Source organism: Varanus komodoensis, unplaced genomic scaffold, assembly GCF_004798865.1.
Source record: "Varanus komodoensis strain SLA01 unplaced genomic scaffold, ASM479886v1 scaffold1, whole genome shotgun sequence".
Lineage (NCBI taxonomy): Eukaryota > Metazoa > Chordata > Lepidosauria > Squamata > Varanidae > Varanus > Varanus komodoensis.
The window spans coordinates 49,260,444-49,276,634 of NW_025335268.1; the positions used below are offsets into that span (position 1 = coordinate 49,260,444).

General features: G+C 38.5%; 1 protein-coding gene across 8 annotated transcripts in view; it reads left to right on the top strand.

The window, feature by feature from the left end:
* The window catches only part of PTPRK (protein tyrosine phosphatase receptor type K), a 363,911-nt gene that overhangs the window by 315,059 nt on the left and 32,661 nt on the right, over nucleotides 1–16,191 (top strand). For all 8 annotated transcript variants that reach the window (XM_044424851.1, XM_044424869.1, XM_044424876.1 and 5 more), the window contains one exon: nucleotides 12,391–12,551. In XM_044424851.1, the coding sequence (XP_044280786.1) occupies nucleotides 12,391–12,551 (161 nt within the window). The remainder of the gene's footprint in view (nucleotides 1–12,390; nucleotides 12,552–16,191) is intronic.

The following is a 16,191-nucleotide window of genomic DNA, read 5'->3' on the forward strand; positions in this document are numbered from 1 at the left end:
AACTTTTACCATTTTTGTGGGGAAATAGCATGCATTAAATAAATAGATTTTTTTCTGAACAACTTCCAAAGGCATGACAAAAATCAATAGCGCCATCTTCTGGAATAATAAGAACCTTAAGGAAACATTAATAGGTTTAAATCCTCAGTTGAACTGCTTAACTGTTGCTGCTTTGGAAGGATAACATTTAACTTGTAAATTTCATTAACTGTTCATCTGGCATAAATGTTCATCATCAACATCTATAAATGGTTAAGAGGCAAACAACTAATAAAAAGCTATCAAATCACTCCCTGCATTTCCCCCCTTTCCCCCTCGATCCCTTCTGGATGCACAGTCTTAACTGTTTTAGAGTAAGACAATTTGGACGTATTAAGCTGCTTGTACCAAGTCTATTCAATGGCCCCTTTAGCCCAGTATAGTTTACTGTGACAGTGAGCAGCTGCCCAGGACCTAGTGCTATTTGCACTCCTTTAACTGGAGATGCCGGAAGTTGAATCAGGGACCTTATGCATGCAAAGTGTATAGTCCACCAATGAACTGTAGACACTTTGCTTCAGAGATGCATTGCAGAGCTTTTGAGTTTTCTCAACAAGAAAAGGGATATAAACAAGGATACATTTATATTTCTATTTTATGCTAAAATGAAATGATTTTTCTATTCATTTTACCAAATGGAAAAAAATTACCATTGTACCTGAAAATCATATTTGTGTCTGAATGGTTTCCAATAGATTTTTTAAAAAAATTTATTGCCTTTTTACAATTACCCCTGGAGATATATAACATGGAGAAGAAACGTCTGCATTAGAAATCTTAGGTATGCTTAAAGTGTTCTGTGTTAGTTAGATACATACGTGGTTTTCCCGACAGTGCTTTCACTCTTTTTTTCCTGTTGTGTACTGTTGTGCTTGAGAATAAATATACGTACTATAGGCCAGTTCATATTAAAATGACAAGCAGTCCAACTCAATTAGGTATTTATACAAACCAAGGTGCTAGTCAATAAACAGCTTCCCAGGTTTTAGCTGGACTCTCTGCTTAAATGAAATCTAATTGATTATTAACTTGTAAGGATACTTCTATGGGAAGTATTCTTAGAATATAATTTAGCAGAGAGATGCCCTTATAGATTTTACACTGATCTACTTACTTACATATTATTAAGGCCATGTTTCACATTACCCTTTCTGGAAATACTAATTTACCTTTAGCGTATGATAGACTGGTTTACAGTTACTGCTCTTCCCACTGTTTCCCTATACTATGGAAGCACTTCAGGAATGGTTATTTTTATATGCCTTACATGGGGAGGACAAAATTTTGGGCATTTGGGCCAAGTGTGACATTGTTACATTGGGCATTTGCTAGAATCCTCAACAAACTAAACAAAGCAAACTTAGAACACAGTACCTCTTATTGCATAAGCAGCCTTGCTTGTCCTGTTGCACTTAACATGAGCACAACAAGAACTAGCTCTTCCTAAACCAGTTTAAATGCTCTTTTCTGGGACAGACCAGCTCAGCAGAGCTCCCTTCTAGCTCTACTGACATGCTTCCTTCTAGAAACAAGAGTTTATGCTAGTCTTTTGTTGCTTCAGGAACTGCAGGTGCATAAAATTTTATATTGATGATAGATGTTACTGTTTCAAGAACAGGCTTACATGTCTGAGCCCACCTGCTATCAAACATGATTGGAGGGATATATCAGAGGAGGCGGGTTTTCGTTAGAGTAGCCTGGATGAGAGATCATGGGTACTTCCTTTGACCCAGATCCATGGGGTTGGCAAAGAGACTTTTGTCTGACCGCGGAGAACAGTCCAGCCCTGCAAGTTCTCTGATCTGAATTCTGATTAATTTCAACAGCTATTTATTTTATTGTGCCTTCCCGTTACTAGGAGGCAGTAAAAATCTTGTTGAAAGTATGGTTTTTTAGCAGTTTTCACCATCGCAAGACAGTTCCCCCTTTAGGGTGGCCTAAAAATCATTTTAAATAAATAAACTAACAAACTTGAGGGAGGTTCTCAAGCATTTATTTTCCATATTTGAAGGGTAACTATTTAGGAGACAAACACTATGAAAAATGCCATGTCACCACATGCTCTGGTTCATTGACATTTATGTTTTAACCTAATTTGCATGACATTTTCATAACTGTTTGCTACCTTGCTTAATTTACCACTTCATGAACAAGTTGGTGATCCTGTAGTGAGTCAACCTTTACAACACTGAGCCTTTGATATCATTTACAGGAATTTACTGATGGATGCTATTAATTTAGATTAAAAGATAATGAATATAAATCCCCTATGTACATTGAAATAACCAGCCAGTTTCTTTGCTTTCCTGGAATTGTCCTTGCATTTTTGTGGAGAGAGCTCCATAGAAATCCTGCTGGTTTTCTCAAGTGAATTCACATTTACCTGATACTGAATTCACATATTTCTTCTATAGTTTAAGAATGTCATTATTTATTTATTTATTTATTTAAGATATTTATATGCTGTCCTGTCGCAAAAAGCCTCAGGACAGCTTACAACATAATTTATTGATAAATTAACAATATAAATATGTTTCATTAACCTCCAAATGTGAAACAACTTATTAGTATGAGCAAAACCTGGTAATACTGCAACAGATGCTTTTTACATTCCCATCCTCCTCCTTTTCTAAAGTGGAAAGAAAATTAGGTCTTTTCATGAAACTTTAATGTTTGGGAGTTTTTCAGGATGCTTAACTTAGTCAGATGTCTGTTATAGAACAAAGGTCATTTATTCTCTTTCTTGTTTTTTTTTTCCTCCATCCCATCAAAGGTGGACATTTTTTATACATGAGCCTTTAAACGAAACTCACCAAAGACATTACCTAACACGTTGCATACTCAAAAGTCTAATTAACAAATGGTTTGAAATATATTAAAATTGACTGAAATGAGATTCATATCTTTCATGTTGTACATTAAGATAGGTAAGGCAATTTCAAGCCAGGTTCTAAGTTATGCTTACCCTGTAAATGCTGTATGGCTCTGTCTCCTGAAGTCTCTCCCATCGATATGCAGAAGAAGCTGAGAGAGATCACAGACAAATATAGTAATGGGTTGTGTTGCCCATCCAGGCATATCCTTTTCTTCATTTGCCCCTAATGCCTTTCCCAAATACAGGAAAAATGAGCCTGCAGTAGTGATAGTTCAATGAAGCTGAACAAGTCCCTTCTTCCCTGCATGTTTGACTGCAAGCAGGAAAGTCTTTGGAATTCCCAACAGCAGAGCCAGGCTGCTGCCAAGCAATGAGCCTCACATAATCTCCTGGCTCTCAAGCCAAGGATTGCCCACTAGCTAAAGCGCATGTTGATGCTTGATGTGTGAGCATCTTCCCATGTGATTCCGAGGACCAAAAATGTCAGGCATTGTCTGACATGGAACAATCTTGTAAGAGAGACTGTGGAGACAACTATCTCTTGAACCAGGTTGAACCACAACATAGCTGAGGTGTCATGACTAAGACCCACACTAGGTTTTGGATCAGGAGCCCTCTGAAGTAAAAAGGAGAAGTCTGTTTTGGCCCTGACATGCTTTACATTTGAGTAGTATAAAGAAGCATCCTTTGTATCTTATGGGGAATCTATCTTAAAACGACTTACCACAAAAAACTATTACCATGATGAGCTATTAACACCTGTGAGCATTTCTGCCTTTGTTCAATCAAGATTTGAAAGGTTTTCTAGACTAGGATAACTGTAATATTGAATTACCAGTAACCCCAACAGAGACAGACAGAAATTCTGTTGTAGTAGACTCCGCACATTGTTCTTACCTCCAGATAGTCATGTGGAATTATCTCATTGATTAGGTGGGAAAAAATGATCTCTACCCAGGTCCTTTACCTTAACTGGGGTCAAGTTTTTTAAAAATTGATTAATTCCCCTGTGAATTAGGGAAATGTGTCTTCTATTTTACTAAATGGAGAATTTGTTCTCTTGCAAACACTCAGCATGACAACACAGAGCAGTTAAATTGAAAACATGTATTTTTGGTTTCCAGTTTTAATCCTAAATGCTTTAGCGTACTTCTAGGTGTTCTAAATGATAATTGATTATCATTTTGTACATACATATTAGTGATTTCATCATGTGGTATCCCTTTTGGTACTTGAACTTTATAATATTTTAGGAAGATCAGAAAAATGTTTGCTAATTTCACATAGGTTGCTCCTACACATTAATACAGATTTCCAAATTTGATTTATTGGGAAGAAAATCTGAGTGGTAAGCAGTTGTGTATTATCTCACAAATCAGAGGTGTCTTATGCTTTGCCTGATCATTTTGTACAAACTTATTTGAAGTTAAAATGGATGAAACTCTATTAACTATTATAGAGTTTTACAAAGTAATCAAATTACACAAGAAAAGGGATACTGCATCTCTTGAATAGCAAATACTGGTTTTTGTTTTTTAACCATTGTTGAAATATTTCCAAGTGACCATCATTTCCTTCCATCTGTTTACTTTCTTTTTTCAAGCTAAGCATGCATATATATTAATTTTAAGATTAAAAAACAGTAGTTGTCCAAGTGTATATAGGTTTAGTATATACACACATCTACTGTAGAGAGGACAGAGCATAGCCCATTATCCATACAGGGTATTGCTAAATATGCTCACACCTGTATACCTGCAAGTAGCTGTCTTAGTTGTGGATAACCCAGCTCTGCCACTACAAGATTTTGCATTTGTAACTGCAAGTTAATAGATGAGAAAGACTGAGAGCACAAAACCTGTACACAGTCATTCTGTATGTCATGACATTCCAATTGTTATCGGTCATCACATTTATCCTGAACTGCATGTTGGAAATACATTTCCCATTTAGCTTCCAATTTTTTCGCAATAAATGAAGTGTCAGCATGTCATTTTTATCTAGTTATCTCTTTCTAGTATTGAAATCATTTTTATATGCTAACTTTTTTTTAATTGCATGGCACTGTAAAGCTAATCAGTGCATGAGCGAGTTTGTAGTGCTAACAAAGAAAACATGATTTTTTAATTTATTTTTTATTTTTAACGCACATTTCTCTGCTTTATTGAATGTGACAGAGTCACGCTTTTCATTCACCATTGCTTCTCTTTTTCCACTGTCTGTGATTTGCTTGCCAGGAGGAGCTACTATTCTTACTCCTACTACCTGTAAGTAGAAATGGGTGACTTACTTATTTACATGTTTTGCAGATGCAGTATCCCTTTTCTCAAATAATATAACACTAATGGGGTAAAAGAAGTATTAATATTTTACTTTTAAATTCCTTTTAATTTTGAACTTTTTTTTAGGAAATAAACATTTTGGGTGGGTGTTGCTTTGATTTTTAAAGGGATATTGTATTCTAATTGAATGTAGATTTTTTTCCAATTTCTTTTGACATTACCAACATTTCTACTCTAAAGTTAAGCTAGATCTCCATTCTAAGGAGGTGTAATGTGGTAAGTAGTCTCATTTATTAACCAGTCGAGCTTTGAAGCAGTGAAGCCATCCCACTTCAGGCAGCAAATAGAGAGGAAACCTACACCCTTCTTCACAGCTTCTGCCATCTGGGAAGGATGCAAGGAGCTAGTGCTGTGTCTGTTCACTAGTATTAGGATCAGAAATACCTTCCTCCTGTAGAGTTGGAAGACTTGAGGTAGGCAATTGTACTCACAGCTCACAATGCTTCTCTTCAAAGAATGGCTACATACCCTTCTAGGTAGCTGATGCTGTGACAGGGATCACAAATTCTCTCTCTGTTCTCTGTTCAGCCCATCTGCCTCTTCTCTTATTAAGCACTTCTATCATTTCCATTGTCAGGGAACCCTCAGGAGTTTTGATTACACTCTCTCCCCAGCCAGTGGCAACTGGCCTCTTCTCTGAAGCGGCAAAAAAACATGGACCACCTAGGGCAGTGATGGCAAACCTTTTAGAGATCGAGTGCCCAAACTGCAACCCAAAACCCACTTATTTATTGCGAAGTGTCAGTACCGCAATAAAACCTGAAAACTGAGGTTTTAGTTTAGAAAAAACAACTCACAGCCAGTCCAAGCAAATATCTCTCTCTCTCTCTCTCTCTCTCTCTCTCTCTCTCTCTCTCTCTCTCTCTCCCCCCCTCCCTCTCTCTCTCTCTCTCTCTCTCTCTCTCTCTCTCTCTCTCTGTCTATCTTTGGCAGTGCACCAACCAGCCATGCGAAAGCTAGGACGAGTCGCAGCTAATAAGTTGTGGCTTGTGACATCATCGCCTGGTGCCGCTACTCCTTTCCGAGCATGCGCATGGCCCCTATGTGCGCTGTTATCCGATGCTCGGCTGCTGGGGCAATGCTGGGGTGACTTGGCTCATGTGCCAACAGAGAGGGCTCTGCATGCCCACTGTGGCACGCATGCCACAGGTTCACCACCACTGACCTACAGCTTCTGTGCATTTTGTTTCTTCCTGTGCTGTCCAACATAACCAGCTGTTTTCGCTTGTGAGAGGTGTTGCAGGCTCATAGATTGCTGCTCACTACTCCTGCCGCCCTGCTCGTCTCACTGTGGGATAATCATTTTGTTACCTAGCACTTACTTAGAAATGGTTCTCCTTTTTAACTTGGGATGTTCAACTTTCTTTGAAGTATTTTCATTGTGTTCTCTCCTTTTCTCAGTGAACAAACTCTTCAGCTGTGTTTAAGCCTGCTTCTCACCTTGAGCCTGGGCATAAATTCAACAGTAACAGTAAAATATTTGAAGGATCCCTGGCATAGAGAGAACATGAAATAGTCTAGTGTAGGTAGATTTAAGCTGTACAATGGCTGCATCTGCACATCACCATAATAATGATTGTGAATTCGCCAGTTTGGCTATTTCTACCACATAATAGATGTATGAGAATAAAGATGCCCTTCAGCACATGTGTCAGTAAAGATTTGTTAAACAGAGAAAGGATTTTCTTACTAATTTGAAGCAAAAGTGAACTAAAGTGCTTTATTTAACTTCCATACTACCCAATAGCCAAAGCTCTCTGGGCAGTATACAGCAGTGTTATAGCCTGAGTCTGGCATTCTTGACTTGATTATGATGAATTGCAGGTTCCTTGCTAAACAACAGTGAGTTCGGGCAGAAGGTTATGTGCTTTTCTGAAACTGAAGGACTATCTCTTCCTTCTCGCCTGAGCACTTAGTGAAATGGCCAGCTGTATAGCCTTGTGCAGGTGAAATCTATGATAGAGGATGATGACTCTCTGCACTTGCCAGCCTCTGATACAAATAACTTGCATTCTTCTGCAACAGATTGCATGTGCTAAGCTGCACTACAAAAACTGCAAGGAGCTGCTCCTTGCTTATACAAGGATGCTTCCAAAGATATTTTGAGTCAGAACACCTCAATCCACACTCAGAGGTTTGATTCTAGTTCTGCTAATTCAGGCAGAGTTGTGGGACTGGCATGGGAGAAAGAGTTAGTGGTGCATAAAATCAGGAAGGGTTGTTTTAAGCCCCTGCAACAAGGAGTTCCTTTTCATTGCAGCAAAGTGTGGGAATACCCTAAAATAACCTTGAAGACCTATAGATCACAGCACTATGACTCTTTTGGGAAACCAACTTCTTCATAGTTACATACTCTGCTCCTTGTAAGATTTTAAGTGCTATTGACACTTTAGCTTGTCTAACCAAAAGCTGAGTTGCACTCTTTGCTTTAGCTGAATCTCAGAACTCTTCAAAATCTTAAAGGATTTTTATGCAGTATTTGAAGTGGTGCTTCAAAAGAGGGTTTAGTGAAATAAAGAGATGGGACTGGTTATTTTCCCATTCCTTTCTTTCTGAGGTAGCATTAAGATTGGAAGCAGTTTCAATAAGCAGTTTAGTATATTGGGGGGAAGGGAAACCATCAGAATGATAAATGCCTTAAACAGCATGACAGGATTAAAAAGCAACAATAACTCTCCTGTATTTTTAATTCTTAGTATTCCCTTTTTTCAAATGCAAAATCCCTTGACAGCTACAACTCTAAATATGCTCAGTTGTAATGTTTAGAGGGAACTGCCTCAAAGCATAGGTTAAGAACTGTATGGACAGAGGTTCACTGAGGATCTGTGTATGTGTGCAAGTGCAGTAAATACATAGCAAGGTGATGAGTACCTGTTGGCAGTTAGTTCAGAAATATTTGGAACAATATCTCTGCCACCATAGTATGATTTTCCGTGTATACTTTGGAATAAAGACACTGGCCAATCATTTGGTATAACAGTTGTTGTTGTTGTTAGTTGCAAAGTTGCGTCTGACTCATCATGACCCCATGGACAGCATTCCTCCAGGCCTTCCTGTCCTCCACCATCCCCCAGAGTCCACTTAAGTTCACGGTGACTGCTTCAGTCACTCCATCCAGCCACCTCATTCTCTGCCGTCCTCTTCTTCTTTTGCCTTCAATTGTTCCCAGCATTAGGGTCTACTCCAGTGAGCTATAACAGTAGACTTCAACTTTATTAAATATTCAGCCTGTGCAATAAGCATTTTTTATTTGGTATCTTTAACCCTATTCTGGGGATGTGCAAGGAATCCATTTTGGGGTTTGGAATTCTTTGGGCCCAGCTCCCTGAACTCTGGCCCACTTCCTGGTATGCTGAAAAGGTCGCCAGTTGTGAAGCCAAACTCCTGTGAGGATTCAGGGACTTCCCCTTGGTTCAGCTCACTTCTGAAAACAGGGCTGAGCACAAGAGGAAGTCTGTGAACTGAAGAGGGACAAATTCTGCAAAGCTTCACTGTAACACCACCCTACTTTGACTATTACCTGGTTCAGATGACCTGACAGTCTTCTGTGGTTTATTAACTCTAAGGGTGCTGCAGTGTAAGCTGTCTGCCATTATGAATATGCAAGTCCTGGCTAGAGGTTGTCATGGATTATCCTTTCATGTGAACTTAGGTGGCAGGTGTTGTTCAATGGCAAACACCCTTTCAGAAGCCTTTTAGGGTTCTGTGAAAAGGTTGCTTATCTCTAAAGTAAACTCTGCTGGCCAGTTCACATATCATTACAGTCTAAAGCATTTGCCAGTATGTTACCAGCAAGTAGCAAAACACTTCTTTCAATGCTATTTGCTACAATACTTATATTCTCTCAGCATTTGTTTCAAATTTTGCAGGATTATGCACCCTAGTTTATCTGTTGAACTCAGTCAGGTTGTTTCCACGTAGCAAGTAACTAATCCCTTCTATTAAAAGGGCTGTTTCTACATTTGTTAGAGTTGTGTGCTGTTCACTGTGTTTCAGGTTTTGGGAAGGAGTATCCTAAATAAACCTGGAAGAAAGTTGTCCATGAGGTCGCGAAGAATTTGCGACTGAGCAACAACAACAATCCTAAATAAACAGATCACAGGAGAGTGAATTGCAAATTGCTTTATCCTGATCTGAGGAGTGGGCTTACTATGGCAGAAATCCCCCCCCCCCCATTAAAAGCTGCCAGTTCTGTTAAGAGTCTTCAGTGATGGGTAGGCAGGAGCATGGCCGTAGAAAATGAGTAGAGGCATTCTGAGAAAGGAGGACAGAAGTGTCCAGAAGCTTGGTATTGTTGGTGCAGTGCTGTCAGCTTTTAGCCTATTGGGGCAGAAAGAAAGAACACATGCATACACCACAGAAAATCCCCTTTGCTGGGACAGTTTGGGATAGGGCAGGATCAGAATGGACAGCCAGTTTGTATCCCACAAATAGGGTGGCAAAGCCATCTCCTTTCCAACATAATCCCTCTCCTGTTTAATCTGGAATAGCCATTCTTTCTTTATTCACTTTCTTTATTCACAATTGTTGTGAAATTTCAGTGTTTTCTCTGTTGACATTGTGTTTTTCTTCACACCTGATTTGGGTGACATTTATTGCTTAAGTTCAGTTGTAACACCAGCATGTCAATGTGGACAGGCAAAGTGCCATTGATGCTTTTCTGGATAATGGTTCCTTTAAATCAAAAGCTTCCTATATGCAAATTCCACCTGTTTTATTGCTTTCCTGCTCAGCATAGCTTACTGATTAATATGTCCCTTACTTAGTTTTGCATGGATATATTAAATACTGGTTTCTTCCCATTATTTTTTCTCCTCCTTTTCTTTCTATTAGAGTAAAATGCTCAATTTTCCTATAATAGGAAAAAAAGAGAAATGATAATGTAACATTTCCTTCTTCCCTCTGGAAACAAATCTGGCTATTTAAGGTGCAATTTGTTGTTACTTGGGACACTGAGTAGGAAAGCAATGAAACAGATGAAATCTGCAAACAGGAAGCTTTCAATTAACACTAGAAAGGCTCTTTTCTGAGAACTAAGTTGTGAAAAGTCATCCTAGAAACCTCTTAGCTATAGAGGAGGCAATGCTGGATAATATTGTGCTATATTAACTGCTGGGAGGAGCCTCTATTTCTTCTGGTTTTGCTTCCAGCTGATTGTGAGAAAAAATGGACCAACATTTCTCTAATGTGGCTTGTGTGACCATATGCAGAGCCTGTTAAATCACACACCCAGGAGTTACTATATTCAATTTGGGCAAATCTTATAAATGACAAATCCTAGATTAGGAATGGTTCCATATTGTGTTGCTTCTCCATCAAGTCTGCCTATCCCTTACACCATTCAGGCTGTAAGACAAGACTTTAAGAATATGTATTTTATGCAAGATAATACCCAACTACATTTCTGCAAAGTTGTAACAGGATACTGTAAACGCTGCAGAACATTTATGAAGTGAACATATATGTATCTTTTTTACCATACTTCTTTGCTCTAAGTGTTTGTTGCATATCTAGAAATGTCCCAAAAGACTTCCTTGAGCAGTTTTCATTTAAAATACAGCTGTGGCTGCTGTTTTACTGTATGTTTCATCCACACGTGATATATGATATGGAAACCTGTTGGTAATACACAGTATGTCTTGTGATGTATCATCATTGTGGCAACTTGTTTCTATTTGTGAAGTTGGAAAAGGGCATTTGGTCTGAAAGCAGTGGTATCAATTTGATACCATTGTGAACTGTGCCACCGCTTGATTGGTTCCATCGGTTTAGTTAATATCCATGTTTTTCTGCATTGTTTTCTTCTATGTGAAATACGCCCATGTGCCTCACAAACGTTTGACTACACAAACAAAGAAAAATCCCAAGCAATTGCTTGCAGCCTAAGCCCATGGGCTAACCTATCCCCTTGCACATGGCAGTACATGCAGTCGGGGGAGAGGTGGCAGCCAGCCATGTGCAAAGGACTGCTACTGCTCCCATTTGGGAAGGGCTGTCATTCATTGGCACGGCACATGCTTTACATGCAGAATGTCATAGTCAGCCCTGGGAAAGGATCCTTCCTGAAACAATGGAGATCTGCCCGCTGGTGTCAACAAGAAGGGCCAGTGGTCTGATTCAGTATACGGCAGCTGCCTATGTTCCTGTAAATCCCCCTGCACGCACACCAGGGCCTGTCAGATTCTCAGATTCATAGAACAGAATTCTGTTCATTAAAAGGTAGCATGAGCACAGAAGTAGAAACACTTACCATTTGGCATGCTTAAAGACAACTGAAGGACAGCCTGTGGAAAGTAGCCTATCTGCACAGTCTGTATTCCCTTTTGCACTGCTGTTTGCATACCTTAGCCAGTCTAAGAAGTAAAATAATAGCATGCACAATGTTACAAATGGAAAATGAATGATCAAAATATAGATTGAACTTGGGAAGGAAGGTATAATTATACTTTTCAGTTAAAATTCATTTTTGTTTCTAATGTGTGTGTATTGGTGTAATTGTGTAGAAGAGCAGTATTACAGGGAGAAAGGACTATGAATTTATAAGTGAAAGCAGTTATACAGAATAAATATGATCTTGCAGAAGGAAATAAAAATAATGGCAGAAATACAACTTTGACTCTCTGGAATGTATAAACTTGTGCTAGAAACAGCTGAGAGTTGCTTCAGTACTGGCAGCTGTCCCAGATGCATAAGTAGTTAGAACTATTGCACTGTACGTGGAATATCTGAAGGGCACCTTGGAAAGCTAAGGCTGAAATTCTACATCTGTTTACTTGGAATTTTTGCAAATTACTTCTTAGTATATATGGTTAGGATCAAGCTGTAAGTTTCTTAGGGTACAAGCCTATGCATGTTTAGACAAAGAAATCCCTACAACTCTGAATATTGCCTGGTGATGTAAGCTTGCTGAAAATGCTGGGTCTTTTTCTGTCTAAATTTGTACCCCAAATTGTGAATCTTACCTTTGTAAGTCCTACATGTCAGCTAAGACTGCTTTCTATCTAAAAAAAACTAGAACTGTGTCCTTGCTTGCTTGCTGTCGCTTAACTACTATTGAGAGTTATTGCTCACTAGATAGTAAAATCATGATGACTTTCATTGTTTACTTTTTTCTTTTGGTTTTTGGCTGGGCAGCAAACTTGCTAAGAAACGCAAAGATGCAATGGGGAATACTAGACAAGAAATGACCCATATGGTGAATGCGATGGACAGGAGTTACGCCGATCAGAGCACCCTACATGCAGAGGATCCTCTTTCAGTCACTTTTATGGACTCCCATAACTTCAGCCCTAGATGTAAGTAGAAGAGTGGCAGAGGTTAAGTCACTTGTTGTAACACAAATGGTGGATGGATGGGTGGGTGGGATGGACTTCTGAATATAGTATTAAGTACCATATACATGCATTTACTACGAATTATGTAGAATTGACTTATTTGTGGACAATTTTTTCCAGACTGCATCTAGTGCAAAGAAATATGGGATAGGCATTTCTAAAGTGCCAGGAAAAGTGCAAAATTTCCTTACTTTTCCTCTGATGCACCTGCCAAATACCGAAATTGCTGCTTTCACTGTACTTAGAGAAAAGTATACCTTTGCCTAAAGTGTACAAGAAACCAAGCAGGAGAAACACTGGGGAGAATATCAAAAATCAATGTGCAAATAAGCTTTATTATAAAATTTATTCCCAAGATGAACTTTTAAGAAAAAGAAATTATAACTCTGTGTCACAATTATAATTTTGTAATAAATATAAGGTTTATAAACAGACAACTATTATAGCTACCACTCCAGCATAGGTATATGTATACCTACCTTGTATACCTATGTTGTATACCTACAGACATACCTTGTATAACAGTGTTCCTGTGGAAAAGACACATACCTTATTTTTCCGCATTAAAATGTAATACATGGACTCATGCGATAATTCATTCTAGATTCACTTTTCCATCCTTTTTTGCACAATTTGTAACTCTTTCAAATTATATGGTGAAAAGGAATATACATGTAGGGCATTTGTAAAAATATAATCATAGTAAATATAAGTTTGAAAACCTGTAAAAATATGCTTGAAGAATTTGGGCTGTCCTATAGTCAAGTATGTGCAATGGAATAAGAATGTGCAGCATAGTAATTTTACTCATTTGAATTAAAAAGGGATCATTAAAGAATATGCTATCTCCATATAGTAAATTAAATGTAAATTTTATCTTTTATACCACATATTTTGGGTGGCATATTTGAATATAGTTACTGCTCTGATAACAAACTATCCGTTCTGAGACCAATGTAACACAGTGGCTACATTAGTTCTGAGTATTTCTTGCCCATCAGCGTTACCACAAAACAGCCGTCAGCTTACTTAGACAGGTTGAGCCTTAAGCACATTTGTGGTCACTCTGAAAAGCCTTGCTTGTGGGTGGTTCCAAAAGAGTGAGGACTGGGAGAGGAAAGACAGGAACCCTTCCTTGCATCGTATTCTTTACATTCACTTACAGTTCAACTCCAGTTTGGGACAACTTTCCCTCTCTCCCAGCAGCTGATCCCTTTGTATTCCACGTTGTTCTCCTAACTTGGGAGAGACAAAAAATGCCCTTCTATGCACATCCTTAGCAACCAAATTTGTGAGCATAGTTCTAAGAATACAGTATAACATAACAGCTCTTCCAGAAGGAAAATTCCAAAGCAAATGCAAATTTATCACTTGTTCTCCTCCTTTAGTGGTGTACTTCCAGGCCAAACACTTTTTCCTCTCAGATTGTTGCTCAGGGCAAATGGATGGAATTGTTAGACTATGAATCTAAGCCTCTTCCACTAGCCTGGTTATTGTATGATTTGCTTGGTTTTAGAGTACATGTTGTGGATATAGCAAGTATTATTTTGAAGAAGATAACAAACATTACCTCTTTTTTTATGAGCCAAAAGCAAAATGAATTATCCAGTAGTAATTTTCTTTGTGACTTGATGTCAACATGCTGTGCACTATTCTATTAATATAGGTATGTAAACTCTTCCGTATAGATGATGCCATATGGATGCAGCTGTGTGGTAGCAATACAGTCTGGTTTGACCATGTGGATAAAACTAGAAACAGATAAGCTTTCCATAGATATCTATAGATTAATTTGGAAATTATTAGAGTTCTTCCCAAAGAAAGAGAATAAAAGCATTCTGCCAAGATTTCTGAACCAATTTGATAACTTGCAAAAATTAGCCCTGTCACAGGACCCCTTTTTCCCATTACTCTAGGATAGTTCCTACAGTGGTTGAGAAAAAAATCTAATGAGAGTTAAATATGATGGGAAGGGTCTTAAAGAAAATGTATGAGTGACTTTCCTCCTTTAATATTAGATTGGTTCTTTGAAACATCTTTCCCATGCCCATCTAGGAGCAAATTGTTCCATTTGCTTCTATGGGAGTTATAAAAGACCTTATGGGTGCCCAATTGAAGCAGAGGAAATCTTTCAAATTGGGTGGTTGCTTTCTGATTCTCTCTTAGACTTCAAATTTCTTCAAACTGGCCCTATAGCAACCTCAGAATGACAAAACCTCATTCTATTATATTGTGGAGGATCAATCATAAAAGGTTTGATGGGACATTTGGCAGTCAAAGCAGCTAGGTTTGCTTGTCACAGTTCTCACAACTCTTAGCCAGCATAAGGTTTACTTCTGCCATGCAAAGCCTTTGTCAGTCAGAAAAGCTGACTTCTCCTGCTTGGAAACCTTAAAAGTTCCTTTCTCCTTATGAGCCCGTGGAGCTAGTGTCTGAGCCTGGCTGGAGAGAACTTTTCCAGCAGGCACTAATGGGACCAACGTGTAAATCTAGCTTTAATCTAAGATGCAATTTAGTGAGAATACACCTTGCTTCCTGAAAATTGAAAGTTTCCACTGATTGTTAAGTGCTTGTATTGTTTCACTTTTTAAACTAGAAAATTTGTTGATAAATGCCTCCATTTGATACATTCTATATGCACTTTCCACACAAAATGTATTTTAGCTATTTGCAGTGGAAAAAAACCAGGGCAGTTTCAGGCTGGGTTTCTGAGAACATCCTAACAATTCCAGCATAACAGTTCAATTAGTTTTTGGCAGACACGCTGCCAAAACTACTTGAGGGTTTATTCAGTGGCTGTAAAGCAGCAAATGCTTAGAAAATGGCCAAATTTAGTCCTTCCATAAATTTACTCCATTATTTACCCTATGTAAAATGGAAACACTGTTTTTTAGCAAAGCAGACTGCAATCTTTTTCACTAGAAGAATGAATAGACATTGCTTCTCAAAATTCTATTTATCTTTTTTTAAATGTTCCAACTGAAGGTAATTTATTTTTTTCATGAGCTTTGTTTTCCTGCAGTGCCCAATGATCCACTTGTGCCGACTGCTGTGTTAGGTGAGGACCTAGTCCTTTAGCATTTCTTCCTTCATGGATTTCATCTCCTTGCATGGTTTTATAATGCTTGTCAACAGATATATTTATTGCATGTCAAAGCAACTTGTTTCAGATTGAAAAAATAGACCAGCTGTTAGCAGAATATTCAGGTGTTTTGAGCACAGTATTTGTTTTCATAGTGCAGCATCAAATATTTGTTTTGTTGTGTAAATTAACAGTGTAAAAGGGAGCCTTCTGGGTCTAAATTATTTCTTGAAAGAAGTGAAGGTCATGCTTTTCTAGTCTAAGATGCTTCAAATATTGAATACAGTCACTCAAATACTCTGGCCCCAAGCTGTTTAGGAGGTCCACAACACAGGTAACTCTGGCTGCCATCAAGGTGTCTCTCGCAAAGTAGTCCCCAGTGTGGCACTCATAAACACCTGCAAAGCTGTTTTTTTATCCCCCCCTTTTTCTGTTTCTAGCCCTAGGCTTGTTGTTTCCCCCACTCTCACCCTTGCTGTGCTATTTCTCGTTACTCCTAAGTCTCTAGCCTCACTTTTC